Source organism: Moschus berezovskii, chromosome 1 (genome assembly GCF_049115385.1).
Source record: "Moschus berezovskii isolate FMDL1 chromosome 1, NW_MosBer_1.0, whole genome shotgun sequence".
NCBI classification, from domain to species: Eukaryota; Metazoa; Chordata; class Mammalia; order Artiodactyla; family Moschidae; genus Moschus; species Moschus berezovskii.
The window spans coordinates 43,965,015-43,983,347 of NC_142460.1; the positions used below are offsets into that span (position 1 = coordinate 43,965,015).

The 18,333-nt window shown below is 38.3% G+C and overlaps 1 protein-coding gene across 5 annotated transcripts in view; it reads left to right on the forward strand.

The window, feature by feature from the left end:
- ROBO2 (roundabout guidance receptor 2) overlaps positions 1-18,333 on the forward strand; it is a 699,021-nt gene that overhangs the window by 483,009 nt on the left and 197,679 nt on the right. For all 5 annotated transcript variants that reach the window (XM_055424356.2, XM_088836149.1, XM_088836153.1 and 2 more), the window contains exon 3: positions 15,706-15,863. In XM_055424356.2, coding sequence (XP_055280331.2) covers positions 15,706-15,863 — 158 coding nt within the window. The remainder of the gene's footprint in view (positions 1-15,705; positions 15,864-18,333) is intronic.

The window sequence follows — 18,333 nt, forward strand, 5'->3', positions numbered from 1 at the left end:
AGATATCTGTTGTTGTAGGGAAATCCTATTCTGTGCATGCATGCTATGTCACTTCAGTCATGTCCGACTATTTGCAACCCTATGGACTGTAACCCACCAGGCTTCTCTGTCCTTGGGCTTTTCCAGGCAAGAATACAGGACTGGGTTTCCCTTTCCTCCTCCAGGGAGTCTTCCCAACCCAGGGATGGAACCCACCTCTCATGGCTCCTGCATTGGCAGGTGGGTTCTTTACCACTGGCACCATCTGGGAAGCCCAGAAATCCTTTTCTACCTAAACATTAAAAATATTCTGAAAGAAATAAAGACTGTATTAGTGTATTTTAGTATTACCTCAAATGATTTCTGTCTCTAATAACCACCATCTCTAGTATGACCACTTTTCCTAATGGGGGGAAAAAAAAAAACAATAACCAGGACTCTGCAGGAAGAAAGTTAATTTTAGAAAATACATTTTTAAATTATTGCTTAATTTTTGAAGACTATTAAATATACAGTGAACCTTTTATTATGTAAATATATTCCATTTTTAAAACAGTTGAATGATAATAAAGCATTCTCTTTTCTTTATATTACAGTAATGAAGCTGTTACCTCTCAGTATGCATTTAATGAGTTTTAAGTAACATTTTAATGAGCTTAAATTATCATAAACCTAAGAATTAGACAAAATTGAATTTATTGGTATAGAGAAAGTTTCCTTAAGAGTTAATTATATAGTTTATGATCAACTATAATTCATTTTATGATATACCACCATTTTATAAGTAAAACTATATTAGCAGATCATTATACTTAACCTCTATAAACATGTATCCTTTTGTCCAGTTTTAAACTAAAAAACTCATAATGTTTTTATATACTCAAATCATGAGTATAAAAGGCATAAACATATCAAAGACAGAAACCAAAGTTTTTATTGAAAAGTTTTCACATTTCCTCTAAATTAAACTCCATAAAGAACCTTTAAATGAAGATGTTTTAATTTTTGAAGGAGGAATCATTTATAGTTTTCTTGATTCATGTATTTACAGTGGGATTGTGGAATCACAACTTATAATTTGGAAGAAATTTAGGAACTTCTTCAAACTAAGTGATATATTGGTTTTATTGGAATATGATTGACAGTAAATATGTGTGAGGCTTTAATCCTCTCTCATCTAGAGCACAGTCATCACTTCTTGCTCCTTCCCCTATACCGTCATTTTTTATCCAGTCCTCTCATGATGCCTTCAGTTCAGTTCAGTTCAGTTCAGTTCAGTTCAGTCGCTCAGTCGTGTCCAACTCTTTGCAACCCCATGAATCACAGCACGCCAGGCCTCCCTGTCCATCACCAACTCCCGGAGAAGCATTAGTCTAGATCAAAAGTTTGTCATCTTACCTTTATATCCCTTGTACCTACCTCAGAGTTGGCCTTTAATTCATCTTAACTGAAGAGACCTTCTCAATGTTAATTTTTTCCTGAAATTTTATTCTGTCTTTAAAAAGGAGCTAATTAATCAAGTTATATATTTTGATCTCTAAGGTCAGTCTTATTACCATTCTACAGATATTTTGTTGACATTTGTATTTCAAAGCACCATCTTCCTATAAACTTGCACTTTGGGTCACTGAGCGACTCTAGTCAGAAACCAGGTTTCCATACCCTCATGCAACTCTTCGTGTTGAATCCAGTTGGAGCAGATGGTATTCTTTGAAAACACTTGAAGTCAAAATTATTTTTTCTTTATACACTGTAAAATATATATATTAGTAACTAATTGATACTTTTGTGTGTATAGTGGAGTCTTTCTCTCTCATCACTCCCTTCCCACTTTTGGTTTTCTTTGAAAAAGCTTTGTTATTATTTGTTTCTTGCACGTCCTTCCAGAGGTTGTTTTTTGTACATGCAAGCACATTCCAGCATGTTTCTTTCTTTTTTGTAATTAATGAAAGCATACAGTGCATATTTCAAACTCACGCTGAAGCTGGCCCTGTGAAAATGCCTTCCTTGTTGAAAACACTTTCCTTCCTTTGTATTTTAATGCATTTTCAATGTTGTTCTTTGATGTGGAATGATTTTTTTTCCTTCCGATTGTGGTTTTTGAGTTATATTTGATAACATTGCTAAATCTCTTTAGCAATTTGAGGGCAAGATCTCTGCTAGAAATATCTTGTACTTCTAAGTGTGGGAGACACATAGCATCTGTCACCATCAAAATAGTTGGTTTCCACTTAGTAAATTTAAAAGAAACAAATGAGTTAAAAATCTCTTCTAGTACCTCAAAGTAGTGATTACAACTAGAACTGATGGAAAAGTGAAAATACCTAATTTATTTGTTATCAATTAAACAAAGCAAAGTTAAACATCATTTAAAATCACCTTTTAGAAATAAACTGGATAAACCTTATTGAGTAAATTAAACTTTTTATTTGGAGGGACCAGTGACATTTTATTGCCCTGTTAATATTTTACAACATAAATAATAAGGGAAATAGATGGGGAAACAGTGGAAACAGTGTCAGACTTTATTTTTGGGGGCTCCAAAATCACTGAAGATGCTGATTGCAGCCATGAAATTAAAAGACGCTTACTCCTTGGAAGGAAAGTTATGACTAACCTAGATAGCATTTTAAAAAGCAGAGATATTACTTTGCCAACCAAGGTCCGTCTACTCAAGGCTATGGTTTTTCCCGTGGTCATGTATGGATGTGAGAGTTGGACTGTGAAGAAAGCTGATTGCCGAAGAATTGATGCTTTTGAAATGTGGTGTTAGAGAAGACTCTTGAGAGTCCCTTGGACTGCAAGGAGATTCAACCAGTCCATCCTAAAGGAAATCAATCCTGGGTGTTCATTGGCAGGACTGATGCTGAAGCTCAAACTCCAATACTTTGGCCACCTCATGTGAAGAGTTGACTCACTGGAAAAGACTGATGCTGGCAGGGATTGGGGGTGGGAGGAGTAGGGGACGACAGAGGATGAGATGGCTGGATGGTATCACCAACTTGATGGGGGTGGGTTTGAGTGAACTCTGGGAGTTGGTGATGGACAGGGAGGCCTGGCGTGCTGTGATTCATGGGGTCGCAAAGAGTCGGACACGACTGAGCAACTGAACTGAACTGAACAGAACTGAAGGGCTTTCCAAGTGGCACAGTGGTAAAGAATCTGCCTGCCATTCAGGAGACACAAGAGACAGAGACGTGGGTTCCATCCCTGAGTCAGGAAGATCTCCTAGAGGAGGAAATGGCAACCAACGCCAGTAATCTTGCCTGGGAAATCCCTTGGGCAGAGGAGCCTGGTGGGCCACAGTCAGTGGGGTCGCAAAGTCAGGCATGACTGAGCGACTGAGCACATTTACAGTAATAACCTAAACACTTTAGACTTTAGGATTATACTGTTAAATATGAATCCCAACTCCGACAGTACTCACAGTAATTACCACCATCCAGTAGCAACTGCATAGTATTTGACCCTCTGACCGTCAAGATCTTAAAAGCGGGATTTTATATACACTAGCTAGAGTTCTTAAAGATTATTAACTGTTTGACACTCAGAGGAATTAAAAATTGACATTATTAAGCTCATTTAGAATCAGATACAAAAATAAGATTGCAGGGATCCTTCTTTCTACTAGTATTCCTAACAATAATAATTCTCATTTCTGAAATGTTTTCTTTATTTAATGGTGTACTTTACAGAGATCTCTGTTTATTCTTCATAACTATCCAAAGACATAAACATTTAATATCCCCATTTTATGGAGGAAGAAGGTGAGGCTTAATATGGCTGAAAGACTTGAATAAGACCATCCAGTTAATAGCAGAGCTAGGCCTCAAACCCAGGCCTTTGACTAAGCCCATTATTTAAACTATAATGCCATATTTCTTCTCTGTCAAAAAGGAATAGTTCCAAAACACTTATTAATTGGAAGTTCCCTGCCCCATGAAAGGAACTGAGCAAATGGTGGAGAGGAACTGGAGTACATTTAGAAATATAGAACAGTGTGAAGGCCCTAGAATGGAAAAGAGCTTGCTATGTTCCAGGACCTGAGGAAAGGCCAGTGTGGCTGAGAATTGAGGCTGAGGGGACAAAGATGAGGCAGCAGCGATTTTTAGAGGATAAACCACACAGGAAGAAGTGAGGCTAAGTTACCATTCTGCCTGGATTTCAGGAACTGCCCTGGCGTAATTACAAGGAATGCTTCCATTTGTTTCCCAAATGTTTAGTATGGAGGATAAAATAATGTGGTTATCCAAGTCAGAGGTTAGGTTAAATATTTATGATTTCAGAAGAAATGAATAAATTTTCCCTCAACTAGTTATGTGATATTAGCAGGGAAATGACATATCTTATAGGGCACACTCAGCTCTTTTACCCACTGACAAAAATCCCCAGTGATGAACAGAAACCATGTCTCCTAGAAACTTATAGAAGCAAAGTGCTTACTTTTAAGCAAATGTGGAAAAAAAACTTTTCAAGGGCAGTATTAGCCATGCTCTTTTGACATCCCTGGATAAATATAAGTAACATCTGATTATTTAGGATCCACTCATTCATTTTGAAAATTAATCCGTTTGTTAATCACAGATTTTCTTTTTTGGCCCATATTTTAGACTTGTATTTTGCCTTAATTCAGAGAAGTTATAATTTGATTGTTCATGGAGAGTATTGAGAAAATAATTTCTAATTTTACCATTTGTCAAAAGTTAGAGGAAAGAGTGGGGGGTGAAGTGACTAATATGTGATGCATGAAAATGGCCAAAATTAGGAATTATAATAATTTGTGAATTATAATAATTTGTGAATTTTAATAGTCTGGCATCATAAATAGATTTGATTCAAACTAAATAATGAGGTTTGGAAGACTTTCTGATAAATTTTACTTGTCAAGGTTTGGTCCCTTCCCGGGCAGAGAAGCCGAAGCAATCACATGCAGCTAGGTGGTTATCTCCATACAGAGAGCTGACACATTACCAAGCAGGAAGAAAGTGGCTCTGTCTGTTTATTTTTTATCCCTGATCATTTTGAGAGTAAAAGTGTACTGAGTCCTAGTCCTCGGAATAACCAGGGATCTCAGAGAATAAAAATATAGCAGAAGACTCTTTATTTCCTTATTACGGGGCATATACTCTGTGGCTGACCAAGACTGATTCTAGGTTATCACAGGAAAACAGATTTTCTTTTCTTGGCCTCCAAAATCATTGCGGACAGTGACTTCAGCCATGAAATTAAAAGACACTTGCTCCTTGGAAGGAAAGCTGTGACAAACCTGGACGGAATATTACAAAGCAGAGCTATCACTTTGCCGACAAAGGTCTGTATCATCAAAGCGATGTTTTTTCTAGTAGTCATGTTCGGTGTAAGAGTTGAAGCCTAAAGAAGGCTGGGTACCGAAGAACTGATGCTTTCAAATTGTGGTGCTGGTGAAGACTCGTAAGAGTCCCTTGGTCTACCAGGAGAGCAAACCAGTCAATCCTAAGGGAAATCAGCCCTGAATATCCATTGGAAGGACTGATGCTGAAGCTGAAGCTGACGCTCTAATAATTTGGCCACCTGATGGGAAGAACCAACTCATTGAAAAAGACCCTGATGCTGGGAAAGACTGAGACCCTTTAGGAAGAGAAGAGGGCAACAGAGGATGAGATGATTAGATACCATCACCAAGTCAACTGACATGAATTTAAGCAAATTCTGGAAGATAGTGGAAGACAGAGGAGCCTGGCATGCTACAGTCCATGGAATCACAAAGAGTCAGACAGAACTTAGTGACTGAACAACAGCACATCAGAGGAAGAGGGGGATTCTTCTAAACCTCCATGACTAATGTGACATCTTTCTAGTTTCATGTGAGAGATGAAGGTTTGATTAGAGTACACATGAATTTTAAAATACTTAAAAAACACTTTAGGGAAACCATAAATTTTGTTCATGAGCACTCAGTATCACTTACACCTTAAAAATATATCCACCGTTTGTTCTTTGGTATCAGTTTGTTTTCATAGAGTATATGCAAGATTGAATGAATGAGGTGGGTGTCTGTGGACTTAGGATCAGGAACAAAAGAAATTGTGCTACTCATAGGTTCAAGCACATTGTTTTCTGGTTGTTGTCCATAACGTAATATGACTTTTCCTGAAATAATTTAAATGTTGTCTTTAGCACATTTGCATTCATAAAAAGTGCTTGAATATGCTTCTTGCTTCCTCTTCTCCTGCTTAGCTGTCAAAACATGGTGATGCTTTTGAAGATTTATGGTAGACTGGGTAATGAGATTGCTGAATGTTAACCGCAGCATTCAGAATTCATTTGGTGGCAAAAGAAAAGAAGGTTACTGGATCTTTGGAATAGGGTAGAGATGATAGAGCTTTTTTTAATCAGCCAATTTAAAAATAAATATGCTATATTCTGGATTAGGAAACATTTCAAGCTTCTTGTCATGTAGTAATCAAATAGAACATTTCCTGAAGAATATAGGATGTCAAATTATATTCATTTCAGCAAAATTGCTGACAGCTTATAGTAATGCCATATTTTGCAGTGTAGCTGTATGCAAATCTTAATGTTGGATGAGAAAGACTGAACAGTCCACAGGCTTGTGGAACGTGTTTTTTTATTATTATGAAAATCTCAGGTATACAGAATTATAGTTCAATAGCTGTGCACACTAGAGTCCTCGTCCCACAAGTTTAAAAATATATATATACTTTCATTGTTGCATTAGAATTCAGTAAGTTTCATGCTGTTAGGCTTTGGTCTATGTTCAAGTGTAAAACTGGGTAATAAATGGCCTACTCTTCCAGTGGTCATTTTTAAATTCATGAATTATGGTGAGATTCATGGTTGTACTCTAAATCAGACCTCTAATGATTGTGTTATGAAATGTATTTTAAAATAGGTGAAGTGATGGAAATATCAGCAGAATTATGCTGCAAGCCCATAGATGCATTATAATATATAGCCCACTTATTCAAAAATTTGTTGAGTTTCAGGTAGAGGGCGATAAAGATAGAGCAACAGTAGTTCCATAGTAACTGGCATTCTTGACAAGGAAGGTTGACCTTGACCTTCCTCTCCTTCCAACCCTCATTTCATCAGCAGGGGTGAGATTACTTGGAGACCCTGCCAATAGGTAATAAATAACACATAAATTCCAGGACACCCTTGCACTGTGGGGTGCCCTAATGTGTAATAATCCTTAGACTATTGAGTTTATAACTCATGACATCTGGCAGTTACTTGGCATTGTAATTCATGTTGATCAGGCACATCAGAATACACCATGGAAGAGAAATATCAGAACACTAACCCGTTGATACTAGAAGAGGGTGAAATGACAGGAGAAAGCTGCTGAACTGCATGGTGTTAGAATGCTGTAAAAGCTAATACCTTCAGATAAGGACTAACAAGGTGGGAGGAGAGTGGTTATCTATTGGGATCCAGAGTAAAGCAGCACATTAATATTTACTCAGTGCTGCTCTCTATTCCTTTATTCAAATTGGCAGATGTAGCATTAAGGCAGTAATGAATATGGAAGTTTGACTTCAAGTATATACTTACACATATTTTAAGTTTAAAATTATACATAAATATATAAATATATTGAATGAAAAATGTTTACACAGATATATATCTATATATAAATGAGATTTGTCCATTTTTATTTTTTGTGTTCTTTGATCTGACAGCGAGAGCTAAATGAGGTGAAAGAGAAAGAGGGGTAGGAAGAGAGATGGGAAATAGTGGGGAAAAAAACACTACAAGACCTGTATGTAACAAACCTAATACCTAACAGCCTAATACCTAAAGCCTAACTGCTTTAACTGAAGACTTAAGGCTAATGGGACATCAACCAGATTGAAGAGCTGGAAGCAGACAGATGGTTATTTGTAATCATCCTGTAAATGTAAATCCTATAAAGATGTTGCTATTATTTATTTATTTATGCCCCAGATTGAAAAAAGTCAGAGACACTGCTTGAAATAGTCTGGTGTTTCTCTTTGTTACCATCTTGAGAAAGATCATTTGATTTTTTTTTTTTTTAGGACTAGTCTGTGTCAGTTCTGAATATTAAATTCAACTTATTATTTCTTCCATTTGCCAGAGTTATAGCCATGTTTGTGACCAAGACTGAAATTTGCAAAAGGGCAGGTCCTGGAATCAAGTTGGGTAGCAGAATAGAACATTTTGGGGATGTGGAGAGTTTTTGTTTTACGGTGAAGGAAGGCTTCCTTGAACACATTTAGGCCAGAACTCTCAATCCTACATGAGGTCTTCGTCCTGACATACTATATTTGGGCACAGCCTCTAAGCTGCCCTCCTGTCTTTAAGTTTTCTGTTATTCTAGAGATATCAACCCCACATAACCAATTTTGTGGACAATGACACTTTAAGGGAAGAAAAAAGAAAAACTGATTAAACATTAATTAGCTTCAATCCACAACTTCCTCTCAAGCTAATGGATAGGGCATGCAGATCCCTGTCAAATATCAGATGCTAGGCTTTGCCAAAAATAGGACTTCCAAGTGTTGAAGGCAAGCCAACTGCTGGCTCCTTAACTCAAACCAAAGGAAATGATTACCAGAGACAGGCCTCGAGTCTGCCATGGTCAGATGTCACCAGTTTGCAGTGCCACGTGTGATCCAAGAGTTTATGAATGATCTCAACACTTGGTCCCCAAGGAGAACATATGCATTACAGAGGTTACAGATAGAAATTACAGAGAGCACAATGTTTCCGTGCAATTTCTAAGAATCCTTCAGCAAGTTTTAAACATTAATGGAAAACATTAAGGAAGACTTGGCACTGTTAGGGGGACTTCAAATTATATTGCGGGTACGAACAGAACAGGGCTAAAAAAAGGATTCAAGAATAGAGACTTGGCTAAGACATTTGGAGCTGGCCATTCCTCCTGGGTGAGTTGTGTGTTTGTAGTTTTATTCCCTGCAGATTTCTAGGCTTCACAAAATGTTATGGCTTGAAAATGAGCTAGTCACAGGGAATCCTTGTTCAATCTTCATGCTCCAATTGATAGTGCTGGTTTAACTGGACCATTTGCTGAGTGGATTTGCTTGCACAGGGAATCATAGTGGGATGAGGAGGGGCGAGAGCTTCTCATTTTGAAATTGTCAGCGTGTTGCAGAAGTGCCAGAGTGTCAGCTTGCACAGCGGTAGCAGGATGTCGCCCCACTGAGTTCCTTCTTTCCCATTCCCCTTCTGTGCAGAAGAAACCACTTGTGACTTGTTCCCTAAATATCAGATTGTGTTGTCTGTGCAGCGGGTGACTGGCCTGTCCAATCTGACCATATCTTGCTTGATTGTACCAAATATAATAATGTGGTTTGTTGTGAATGATGTTTCCTCTGTAGATGTAGTAGGTTTTTGGTCATTGCAACTTCAGAAAAATCCAACATTTTTATAGCTTGTCAGTGTGGAACTTTCAGTTGAAAGGGGCAACTTTATTTAAACTGGTCTATGAATGAAAGAGCTTCCCTGGTGGCTCAGACAGTAAAGAATCCACCAGCAATGCAGGAGACCTGGGTTCGATCCCTGGGTTGGGAAGATCCCCTGGAGGAAATAGCAACCCACTCCAGGATTCTTACTTGGAGAATCCCCATGGACAGAGGAGCCTGGCAGGCTGCAGTCCATGGGGTTACAAAGAGTAAGACACGACGGAGTGACTTCTACTTCATGAATGAATGGAAGAATTTCTTTGGATCACAGAAGTAGAAAGTCCTAATTTGACACAGTCTTCAGGATTGATTTGTTCAGTTATGACATCAAGAACCCAGATTTTTTTTCTAGTGTGCAGAGTCTTAGTTTTATCCTGAGACTGGTGCTTCCCCTGGGGTCACAACATGGCTGCTCATAGCAGCCGTTTGGTGCAGCTGGGAGAGAGAGAGTGCGCTTCCCTGGGAAGTAGAATCGAGGACCTGAGCTTCAGGCTGGCTGGGATTACACCTGCTCATCCCCCATGGTGAGAGGTGGTGCTGGGGCTGCTGCTGATGAGGATGGGAAAATAATGTGTACCACATGTAGGAATGGCTGTCACTTCTTCCCTAGCCCACTGTAATATTCACTATGATACAGTATCATTTTTTGTAACAATTTTATTGGTTGTACATAAATACGTTGTTGCTTTGAATGACTGATTTCTGACCTTTTTGAACTGCCTGGGTTTTATTTTTGAGAGATATGAGCTTGCAGGTGATCAAGTAAAATGCACTGTTTCCTAAATCGTACCAAGGAAATTGTTCTTCAGAAATGACATTTTGCAATCAAATTAAGACCCAGTAGTCTAGCAGCAGCAGTCTATTTTATACAATAAGAAAAAGACTGCAACACACCCTTTTTGAAGAGGATTTCATCAATTCAGTCAACCTTTCAAGTATACTTGATGAACTCATCTGATGCCCTTCAAGATGGGAGCCCTTTGGAGATATATCTAGTCCAGTGTGGGGACTTCCCTGGTGGCTCAGTGGTAAAGGATCCGCCTGTAATACAAGAGACATGGATTTGATCACCACATTGGGAAGATTCCTGGGAGCAGGAAATGGCACCCCACTCTAGTATTCTTGCCTGGGAAAGCCCATGGACAGAGGAGCCTGGTGAGATACAGTCTATGGGGTCACAAAGGGTCAAATGCAGCTTAGTGACTAAATGACCACCACACCTAGTCCAATGGACATATAAAAGGAAATCTCAGATGAGTGAATCTGAAACTGACACCAAAGGGACAGTATGTGCTTAAAGAAAGAAATAGGGAAAAGTATGGGGACAAAGAGTTACCTAGGGAAGATTTTCAAGTAGAAAAAATCATATATGCTAATATACATTGATAATGAGACGGTCCTCTGTGTGTCTAGTATAGGAGGGTTGCTGGAATGCATGTGATGAGCCTGAAAATATAATTGGTGACCTGATTCTATACAACTCTGATGTCACATTAAGAAGAGAATTTTTTCTTCAGAGCCTTTTAAAAGTTGTGAAAAAGTAATGGATGTGATCATACGTGCACTTTAGCAAACTCATACTAGCCACAGTAGAGAGATTAAAAGAGAAATCAGAAGAAAAGTTTAAATAGAATACTCTTGAAGTAATTAAGGAGGTGAAGAAAGCTGATCGCTGAAGAATTGATGCTTTTGAACTGTGGTGCTGGAGAAGACTCTTGAGAGTCCCTTGGACTGCAAGGAGATCCAACCAGTCCATTCTAAAGGAGATCAATCCTGGGTGTTCATTGCAAGGACTGATGCTAAAGCTGAATCTCCCATACTTTGGCCACCTCATGCAACGAGTTGACTCACTGGAAAAGACTCTGATTTTGGGAGGGGTTCGGGGTGGGAGGAGACGGGGACGACAGAGAATGAGATGACTGGATGGCATCACCGACTCGATGGACATGAGTTTGAGTGAACTCCGGGAGTTGGTGATGGACTGGGAGGCCTGGCGTGCTGTGATTCATGTCGCAAAGAGTCGGACACGACTGAGCGACTGAACTGAACTGAACTGAAGACACCCTGAACGAGGGCAGCAGTGACAGGAAAAATAGATACAGGTGATGTTACAAATCATTGTAACATAATGACTATATGTAGGGGCTGCTGCTGCTGCTGCTAAGTCGCTTCAGTCCTGTCCGACTCTGTGCGACCCCACAGACAGCAGCCCACCAGACTCCTCCGTCCCTGGGATTCTCCAGGCAAGAACACTGGTGTGGGTTGCCATTTCCTTCTAGAGTCAGACGGGATTCACACTCTGAACTTACCTACCACAGTAAATAGGTCATTCCAAAGCCTTCCATAGGCACCATCATGTCATCTTTGTTTAATACAGTATTCCCTAACCATTTTATAAGACTGTGTGAAGTATATTGTAGTATTCAACATCTTCCTGTTGAACTGAATAATTTGTTGTAGATATTTGTGTCATGAATATGAACTCCTCATATCAAACACAGTAGTAATTCTGACTCCACTGATGTTCCAGGATAACTTTCTAAGTCACTGTGCATGTTAATGTAAAAGGAATTCAGGTCTAATCCAGGCTATAACTAGCTCAGTGAACTCTCATTTGTGCTTTTCAGCTCGTATACAGAAATGAATATTTGGGTTCTAGCCAACTACATTTCTGTTTTTCCCCAGGGAGATTTGAGCCCTTGTATTCTAAACTTAGATCTGCAAAGCACGTACTATATCAAAAGTCTACCTATTATATATTTTTTTCCTTTAAGTTCTGCTTACCACTCACTACCTCACTCCCAGCTTTTGTCATTTTAACCAGATTCTTTTCAGTTCATGTTTATTTCTCTTCACCCTATTTAAAGACTTTGTTTGGAGCTCTAGGCAATACACACACTGCTGCCTATTCTTGTTTTGGCTTACTTCTCAAGCCACAGTGAAAATGTGGCTCTCAGTTTTTTGGTGTTTTTTTTTTTTTTTTTTCTAGAATAGGGGCTTAATGAGAAAAAATATATATAGACTCAATTTGGACTTGCTTTACTTTTTTACACTTATGGAACTGCTTCAGTTCCCTTTACTCACATATATAAATCGTTTACTATAAAGAACACCTCATTTTTTTTAATCACTTGTAATAAAGCACAGGGCAAAATCCAAGACAGAAACTAAGAATTAGCCAAAAATAGGTAAACACTATTTAATTTTACGTGGCTGGATGGCATCACCGACTCGATGGACATGAGTTTGAGTAAACTCTGGGAGTTGGTGATGGACAGGGAGGCCTGGCGTGCTGTGATTCATGGGGTCGCAAGGAGTCAGACACCACTGAGCGACTGAACTGAACTGAAGGGGTAAAAAAACCTCATACACATATAAGCAAGTGTCAGAACATTCATATAATTTGAGAAGAGGAAAAATTACCTTTTCCAGGTGGGAAGGAGAGAAGCCTAGAAGGGTAGGATGGGGTGGGAGTTTGAAGGGAGTTTCAAAAGGCAGGGGACATATGTCTACCTATGGTTAATCCATGTTGATATATGGAAGAAATCAACTACGACAATATTGTAATTATCCCTCAATTAAAAAAACAACTTTCCAAGACCAAAAAAAAAAGACGACTTATTCCTAAGATTCTTTGTTGCTGTGCTATACTCTGCTGAAAGGGTTATTTTTCTCCAAAATGTCTTATTTGAGAGAAAAGAAAATATTTTTGTACCCCCAAAGACACAGGGTGAAAGAAATGGTATCACTGAGCAAAAATGAATTACTCTACAAACCCCCAAAGAGCCTTTACAAGTTGAAGAGGGTACAGTACCAATTATACTATTATCTCACCCTACTCTCTGGGTGAATAGTCTGAAAGCCTAAAATTACAGTTGATGTTCAATTTCTTGGCTTCATTTGCAAATTGGAGTCATTTTCTTTTTTTGTGTGAATGCCATAAACACATGTTATATTGTTTAAGAGTAGCAGCCCTTAGTTTGTTATGATATTTTTCTCCTTTTTTGTCCCCCATGTCAAAGGACCTTTTTTCTTTTTTTTTTTGCCTTAATTTGGTTTGTTGCAAATTGATGTAATACTGTGTTTCTGAATGATTTGCAGTGGTCTTAAGTGCCATTTGAGCGGAGGCTTTTTGGCTTATGATTTGTGAGGAGACCATTCTGGAGAAGGTCCTCCAACTGGCCAGATGTGTCATTTTGGAACAGATTGAGGGCCTGCCAAAACACCATTTGCTGCCAGTACCGGATATTGTAGGGGTGCTCACCACCCTGTTACCATATTTTTGCAGGTCTTAACATTGCATAAATAGGCAGCTGTTCTCTATTTAGAATATAAATGAGTCACCAGCTTGCTCTCCCTTGAGGATTTACCTGCAATAGGGAACCACAGTGTTAACCCCTTCTTCCCCTCCTGTTGGAACATCACATTTATGCACACTTCTCTCAGCCCATTCAGAAGCAAACCCGTATGCATATAAATCATATCTTTCTTGCCAGTTAGACAAGAGAACTCAAAAAATATGCAGTTCACTCTGCTCAAATGGAACACATTTCCACAGCAGCTAAAGCAGTAAATTAATCAGCTTATAAACTGAGAGTGAGCAATTTGTGCTCACTTTTTTCTTATGGCTCCTTCAATAGGAGACAAGGTTCTCTAATCTCATAAAAGGCCATGACTTCATTAAGATGGAAACCCATGTTGTTTTCCTAGAGACAGGAAAAGAAAAGCCCTAAAACTCACTCAGTTTTCTCTCTGGACCTATTTTCAGGACAGGGGATTTTTATTTATTTGGAGAATGACAATTAACCTGGAGACTTAGCCCAACAAAAAAGCAGAGTGCTGAAGTGGGTCTCATTATGGGACATCAAAGGCAGTTGGTTTGACCTAATACATGTTTGCAGCAGATGATTTACATAACAAGCTAGCACAAGCCGCCCAATTTTGATTTCAAATAACTTGACCAGTTTCAAATAGCTTGACCAATTTACATACATAAAATGTATGTGTGTGTACATGCATATACATACACATACATATACACACATGTATTTGTGTGAGTGTGTGATTGTTTGTTCTAGCCCAAAGCATATTGGGGGAAAAACTTGTCAGCGTTAGAATATCAAAGAATAGAAAAAGTCAAAACAGTTATAAAAAGCAGAGGCTGTTGTGTTATATGGTATATTAGCTGCTTTCAACTACATTTCATTGAAGTATTGTTGACTTACAATATTACATTAGTTTCAGGCATACAAGGTAGTGATTCAATATTTTTATAGATTACACATGATACAAAGTTATTACAAAATATGGACTATATTCCCTCTGCTGTCTGTTATTTTCTTGTAACTGATTTATTTTATAACTGGTAGGTTGTACCCCTTAATCTCCTTCACCTGTTTTCTCAACTACTTTTTCGAATGTTTACCCTAAAATAGATATAGTCCTTATTTGCTAAATAAATCAGCATTCTGCAGTCTGATAGGAGGGAGTGATTTCTCCAGGCTTTTCATCTTGCCAGGGGGAGAAAAGTACAGAGATAGATAGGTGACATTTGGAGAACCAGGCATGCCAGATTTTCGGAGGTTACAACGGAGGTCCAACCTGCTGTTCTCCTAATGAAAGGAGGGGAAATTCAGACTGGCAAAGCTGCTATAAGGGATATCTCTGCTCCGAATGTCACGCTGCCCAGATGTCGCTTGGCAGGTGGAGATGCAGACAGAATGAAAATGTAGCCCTGTGTATGTGGGTGCTAGTGCGTTACAAGGGTGAACAATGAATCTGTCTTCGGAAGTGTAATGAAAACAGTGTGGATCTTGTCCATATTCATGTCACCAGAAAGCGTTTCTCAGAGAGTTCTCACTCCACTTCCCCTCCCTGACTGACGTGCATACATGCTCCCAGACCATGTGCATATGACATGTTTCGGGGCTTTAAGTTTAACAAGCTAATTAATTTTAATGTACTTATATACATATATGCTTTTTGAATAGAAAAATGGGATCATATTACCTAAACAGTTTTGTACCTTGAGTTTGTATTAAATCTCAAAACTGAGTAATGAGTATTTCTCATCTTATTTTCCTCCAGCTTATGTCATTTTCAACTCAGATTTTATAGAAGAGATTCATGATCATATAACTAGTCACTTCTCTGTTGAGCACCCAGGTTGGCACTGACATATTTTAAGATGGGTATGTTTAAGACTTGAAGTTATCTTTTACAAGAGAAACCTAAAGTTACTATCACTGAGTTTTCTTTTACTGCAATTGTTTTTCTTCAGTGTTACGAGATGACTTCCGGCAAAATCCCACAGATGTTGTAGTGGCAGCCGGAGAGCCTGCAATCCTGGAGTGCCAGCCTCCCCGGGGACACCCAGAACCTACTATCTACTGGAAAAAAGACAAAATTCGAATTGATGACAAGGAAGAAAGAATAAGTGTGAGTAAAATCAGAAAGGATGCCTCGAGGGGTTGGATACCAAGATTTAAAATGGATGTATTTTATTTATATTATCTATAATATTTTATTTATATTATTTGTATTATTTTTATTTATATTATTTGTTATTTATCATTAAGAAAGTTATAGAACTCTATTTGAGTGCTAATTACTACTAACACTATATTGAAAAGACTGAAAAAGGATACGCAAATGAAAACTTTGGAATGAGACTTCAAAGAGACAAAAATTATATAAATAAAGTGCATATGTTATATTATTAACTGGACCATCTGAATATGTAAATATGTCTTTGTAGTAGAATATTGATGTCAAAGCACTTTTTAGGAACTCCAGATGCATTTATTGATCATGCAGTATGTAAGTGTCAAAGTGTAAATGATGACCATAAACTGTATTAACTAAAACATTTCTTTTCACACTACTTTCAAAATTATAAGAAGAAATAATTTGTGGTGATGAATATTTCAAGCTCTTTTCCAGTTTTTCCAATGTAATATTTATAACTAAAATATTATGAGAATTCATTTCAAAGTTTAAGAGATGTAAAGTAAAATCAATGTTAAAATAACTGCCAAGTTCTGCAGTTTAACTCTTACAGAAAAATAATCCGTTTTCAAGGGAAATTGATCATCATCAATCAGTTGATTAATATCAAGACGAAACACCCAGAAAATGGTAAAAAGTTAGAGAAATGGTATACAGATTATTTTTTCAGAGGATCTACTCAACATTGGTATGTGGAGTTTATGAGAACTGGTCACTGAAATAGTAGATAATACCTCAACCTTCTGACATTGTTCTTAGTAAAATTTTTGTACTCACTACAATAACTAAGAATAAATATATTTTATTTAAAATAAAATGTCATTTAACAGAACAAATGTGCCATTTCTATTAAAACGTCCATATAGTCTGGGTGTCTATTATCTTCAAAAATATCTTATAAGTGAGATTTTATTCTTATGTGTACATTGTGATTACATCATAACACAGAACCAGAGAGGCCATGCAAAATATCACAGCATGTTCACATGAGTATTCTGGTTTGAACTGTGGACACTGTGGAGATCTACAGTGAAAAATCATTTGGTTCTCAATGGTCTGTGCTTGGCTACCAAATTTAGGAAAATGTACTCCTGTTCTAGATTTTCTTTTTTTTTTTTTAATTTTTATTGGAGGCTAATTATTTTACAATATTATATTGGTTGGTTTTGCCATACATTGACATGAATCCACCCCGGGTGTACATGAGTTCCCCCTCCTGAACACCCCTCCCACCTCCCTCCTCCCCTTATCCTCCCTCTGGGTCATCCTCGCATACCAGCCCTGAGCATCCTGTAACATGCATCGACCCTGAACTGGCAATTTGTTTCACATATGATAATATACATGTTTCAATGCCATTCTCCCAAACCATCCCACCCTCACCCTCTCCCACAGAGTCCCAAAGACTGTTCTATACATCTGTGTCTCTTTTGCTGTCTCATATACAGGGTTATCATTTCCATCTTTCCAAATTCCATATATATGTGTTAGTATATTGTATTGGTGTTTTTCTTTCTAGATTTTCTTTTTCGTGTTTGTAATCATTAAATTTTTGCTTTGTAACAAATCACCCCACAATACAACCATTGCATTTACTCTGATTCTGTGCGTGAGTTGACAGTTCTTTGCTCTCGGCCAGGTTGGTTGATCTTTGCTAGGCATTCTCCAGCTTCTGTGGCTTGTTTGAAAGTGTGCTGGCAGCTGAATGATCTAGGATAACTTTCCTGTACTCACATGTCTGGCCATTCACTACCTCTCAAACCAGCCATCCTGGTTCTTCTCCTCTTAGCCTCTCATTTTCCAGCAGACTAGCTTGGGCTAGGGGCTCCCCAGGTGGCACCAATAGTGAAGAACCTGCCTGTCGATGCAGGAGACATAAGAGAGGCTGGTTTGATTCCTGGGTTGGCAAGATCCCCTGGAGGAGGGCATGACAACCTATTCCAGTATTCTTGCCTGGAGAATTCCATGGACAGAGGAACCTGGTGAGCTATAGTCCATGGGGTCGCAAAGAGGCAGACACGACTGAAGTGACTTAGCATGCACTCAGCTTGAGCTAATTCCCATAGTTGTCTCAGGCTTCCGACTGCAGCAAGCACTCAAGTCCCTATGTGCAAGTGTCTTTTTTTCCGGTGAAATGTTGCTTTAGTTCCACTGAACAAATCAAATCATACTGTCAGTTTCGTCTTCAAGGGGAGGAGAAATGGCCTCCATGGTTTATAACCTATCATTTATTCTACTGCATTTAATTGAGAAAAGGTTGATGATCTTTTCTTCCTAAGTATAAAAAAATGTTGAAAATACTTTGTTATGACATGGCTAGTTTTAGAGCCTGAAATATGTCTGATGAAAACATATCTACTTGAGTTCTGTCTGCCTGTGAAACTGAAAAGTAAAGGAGGAA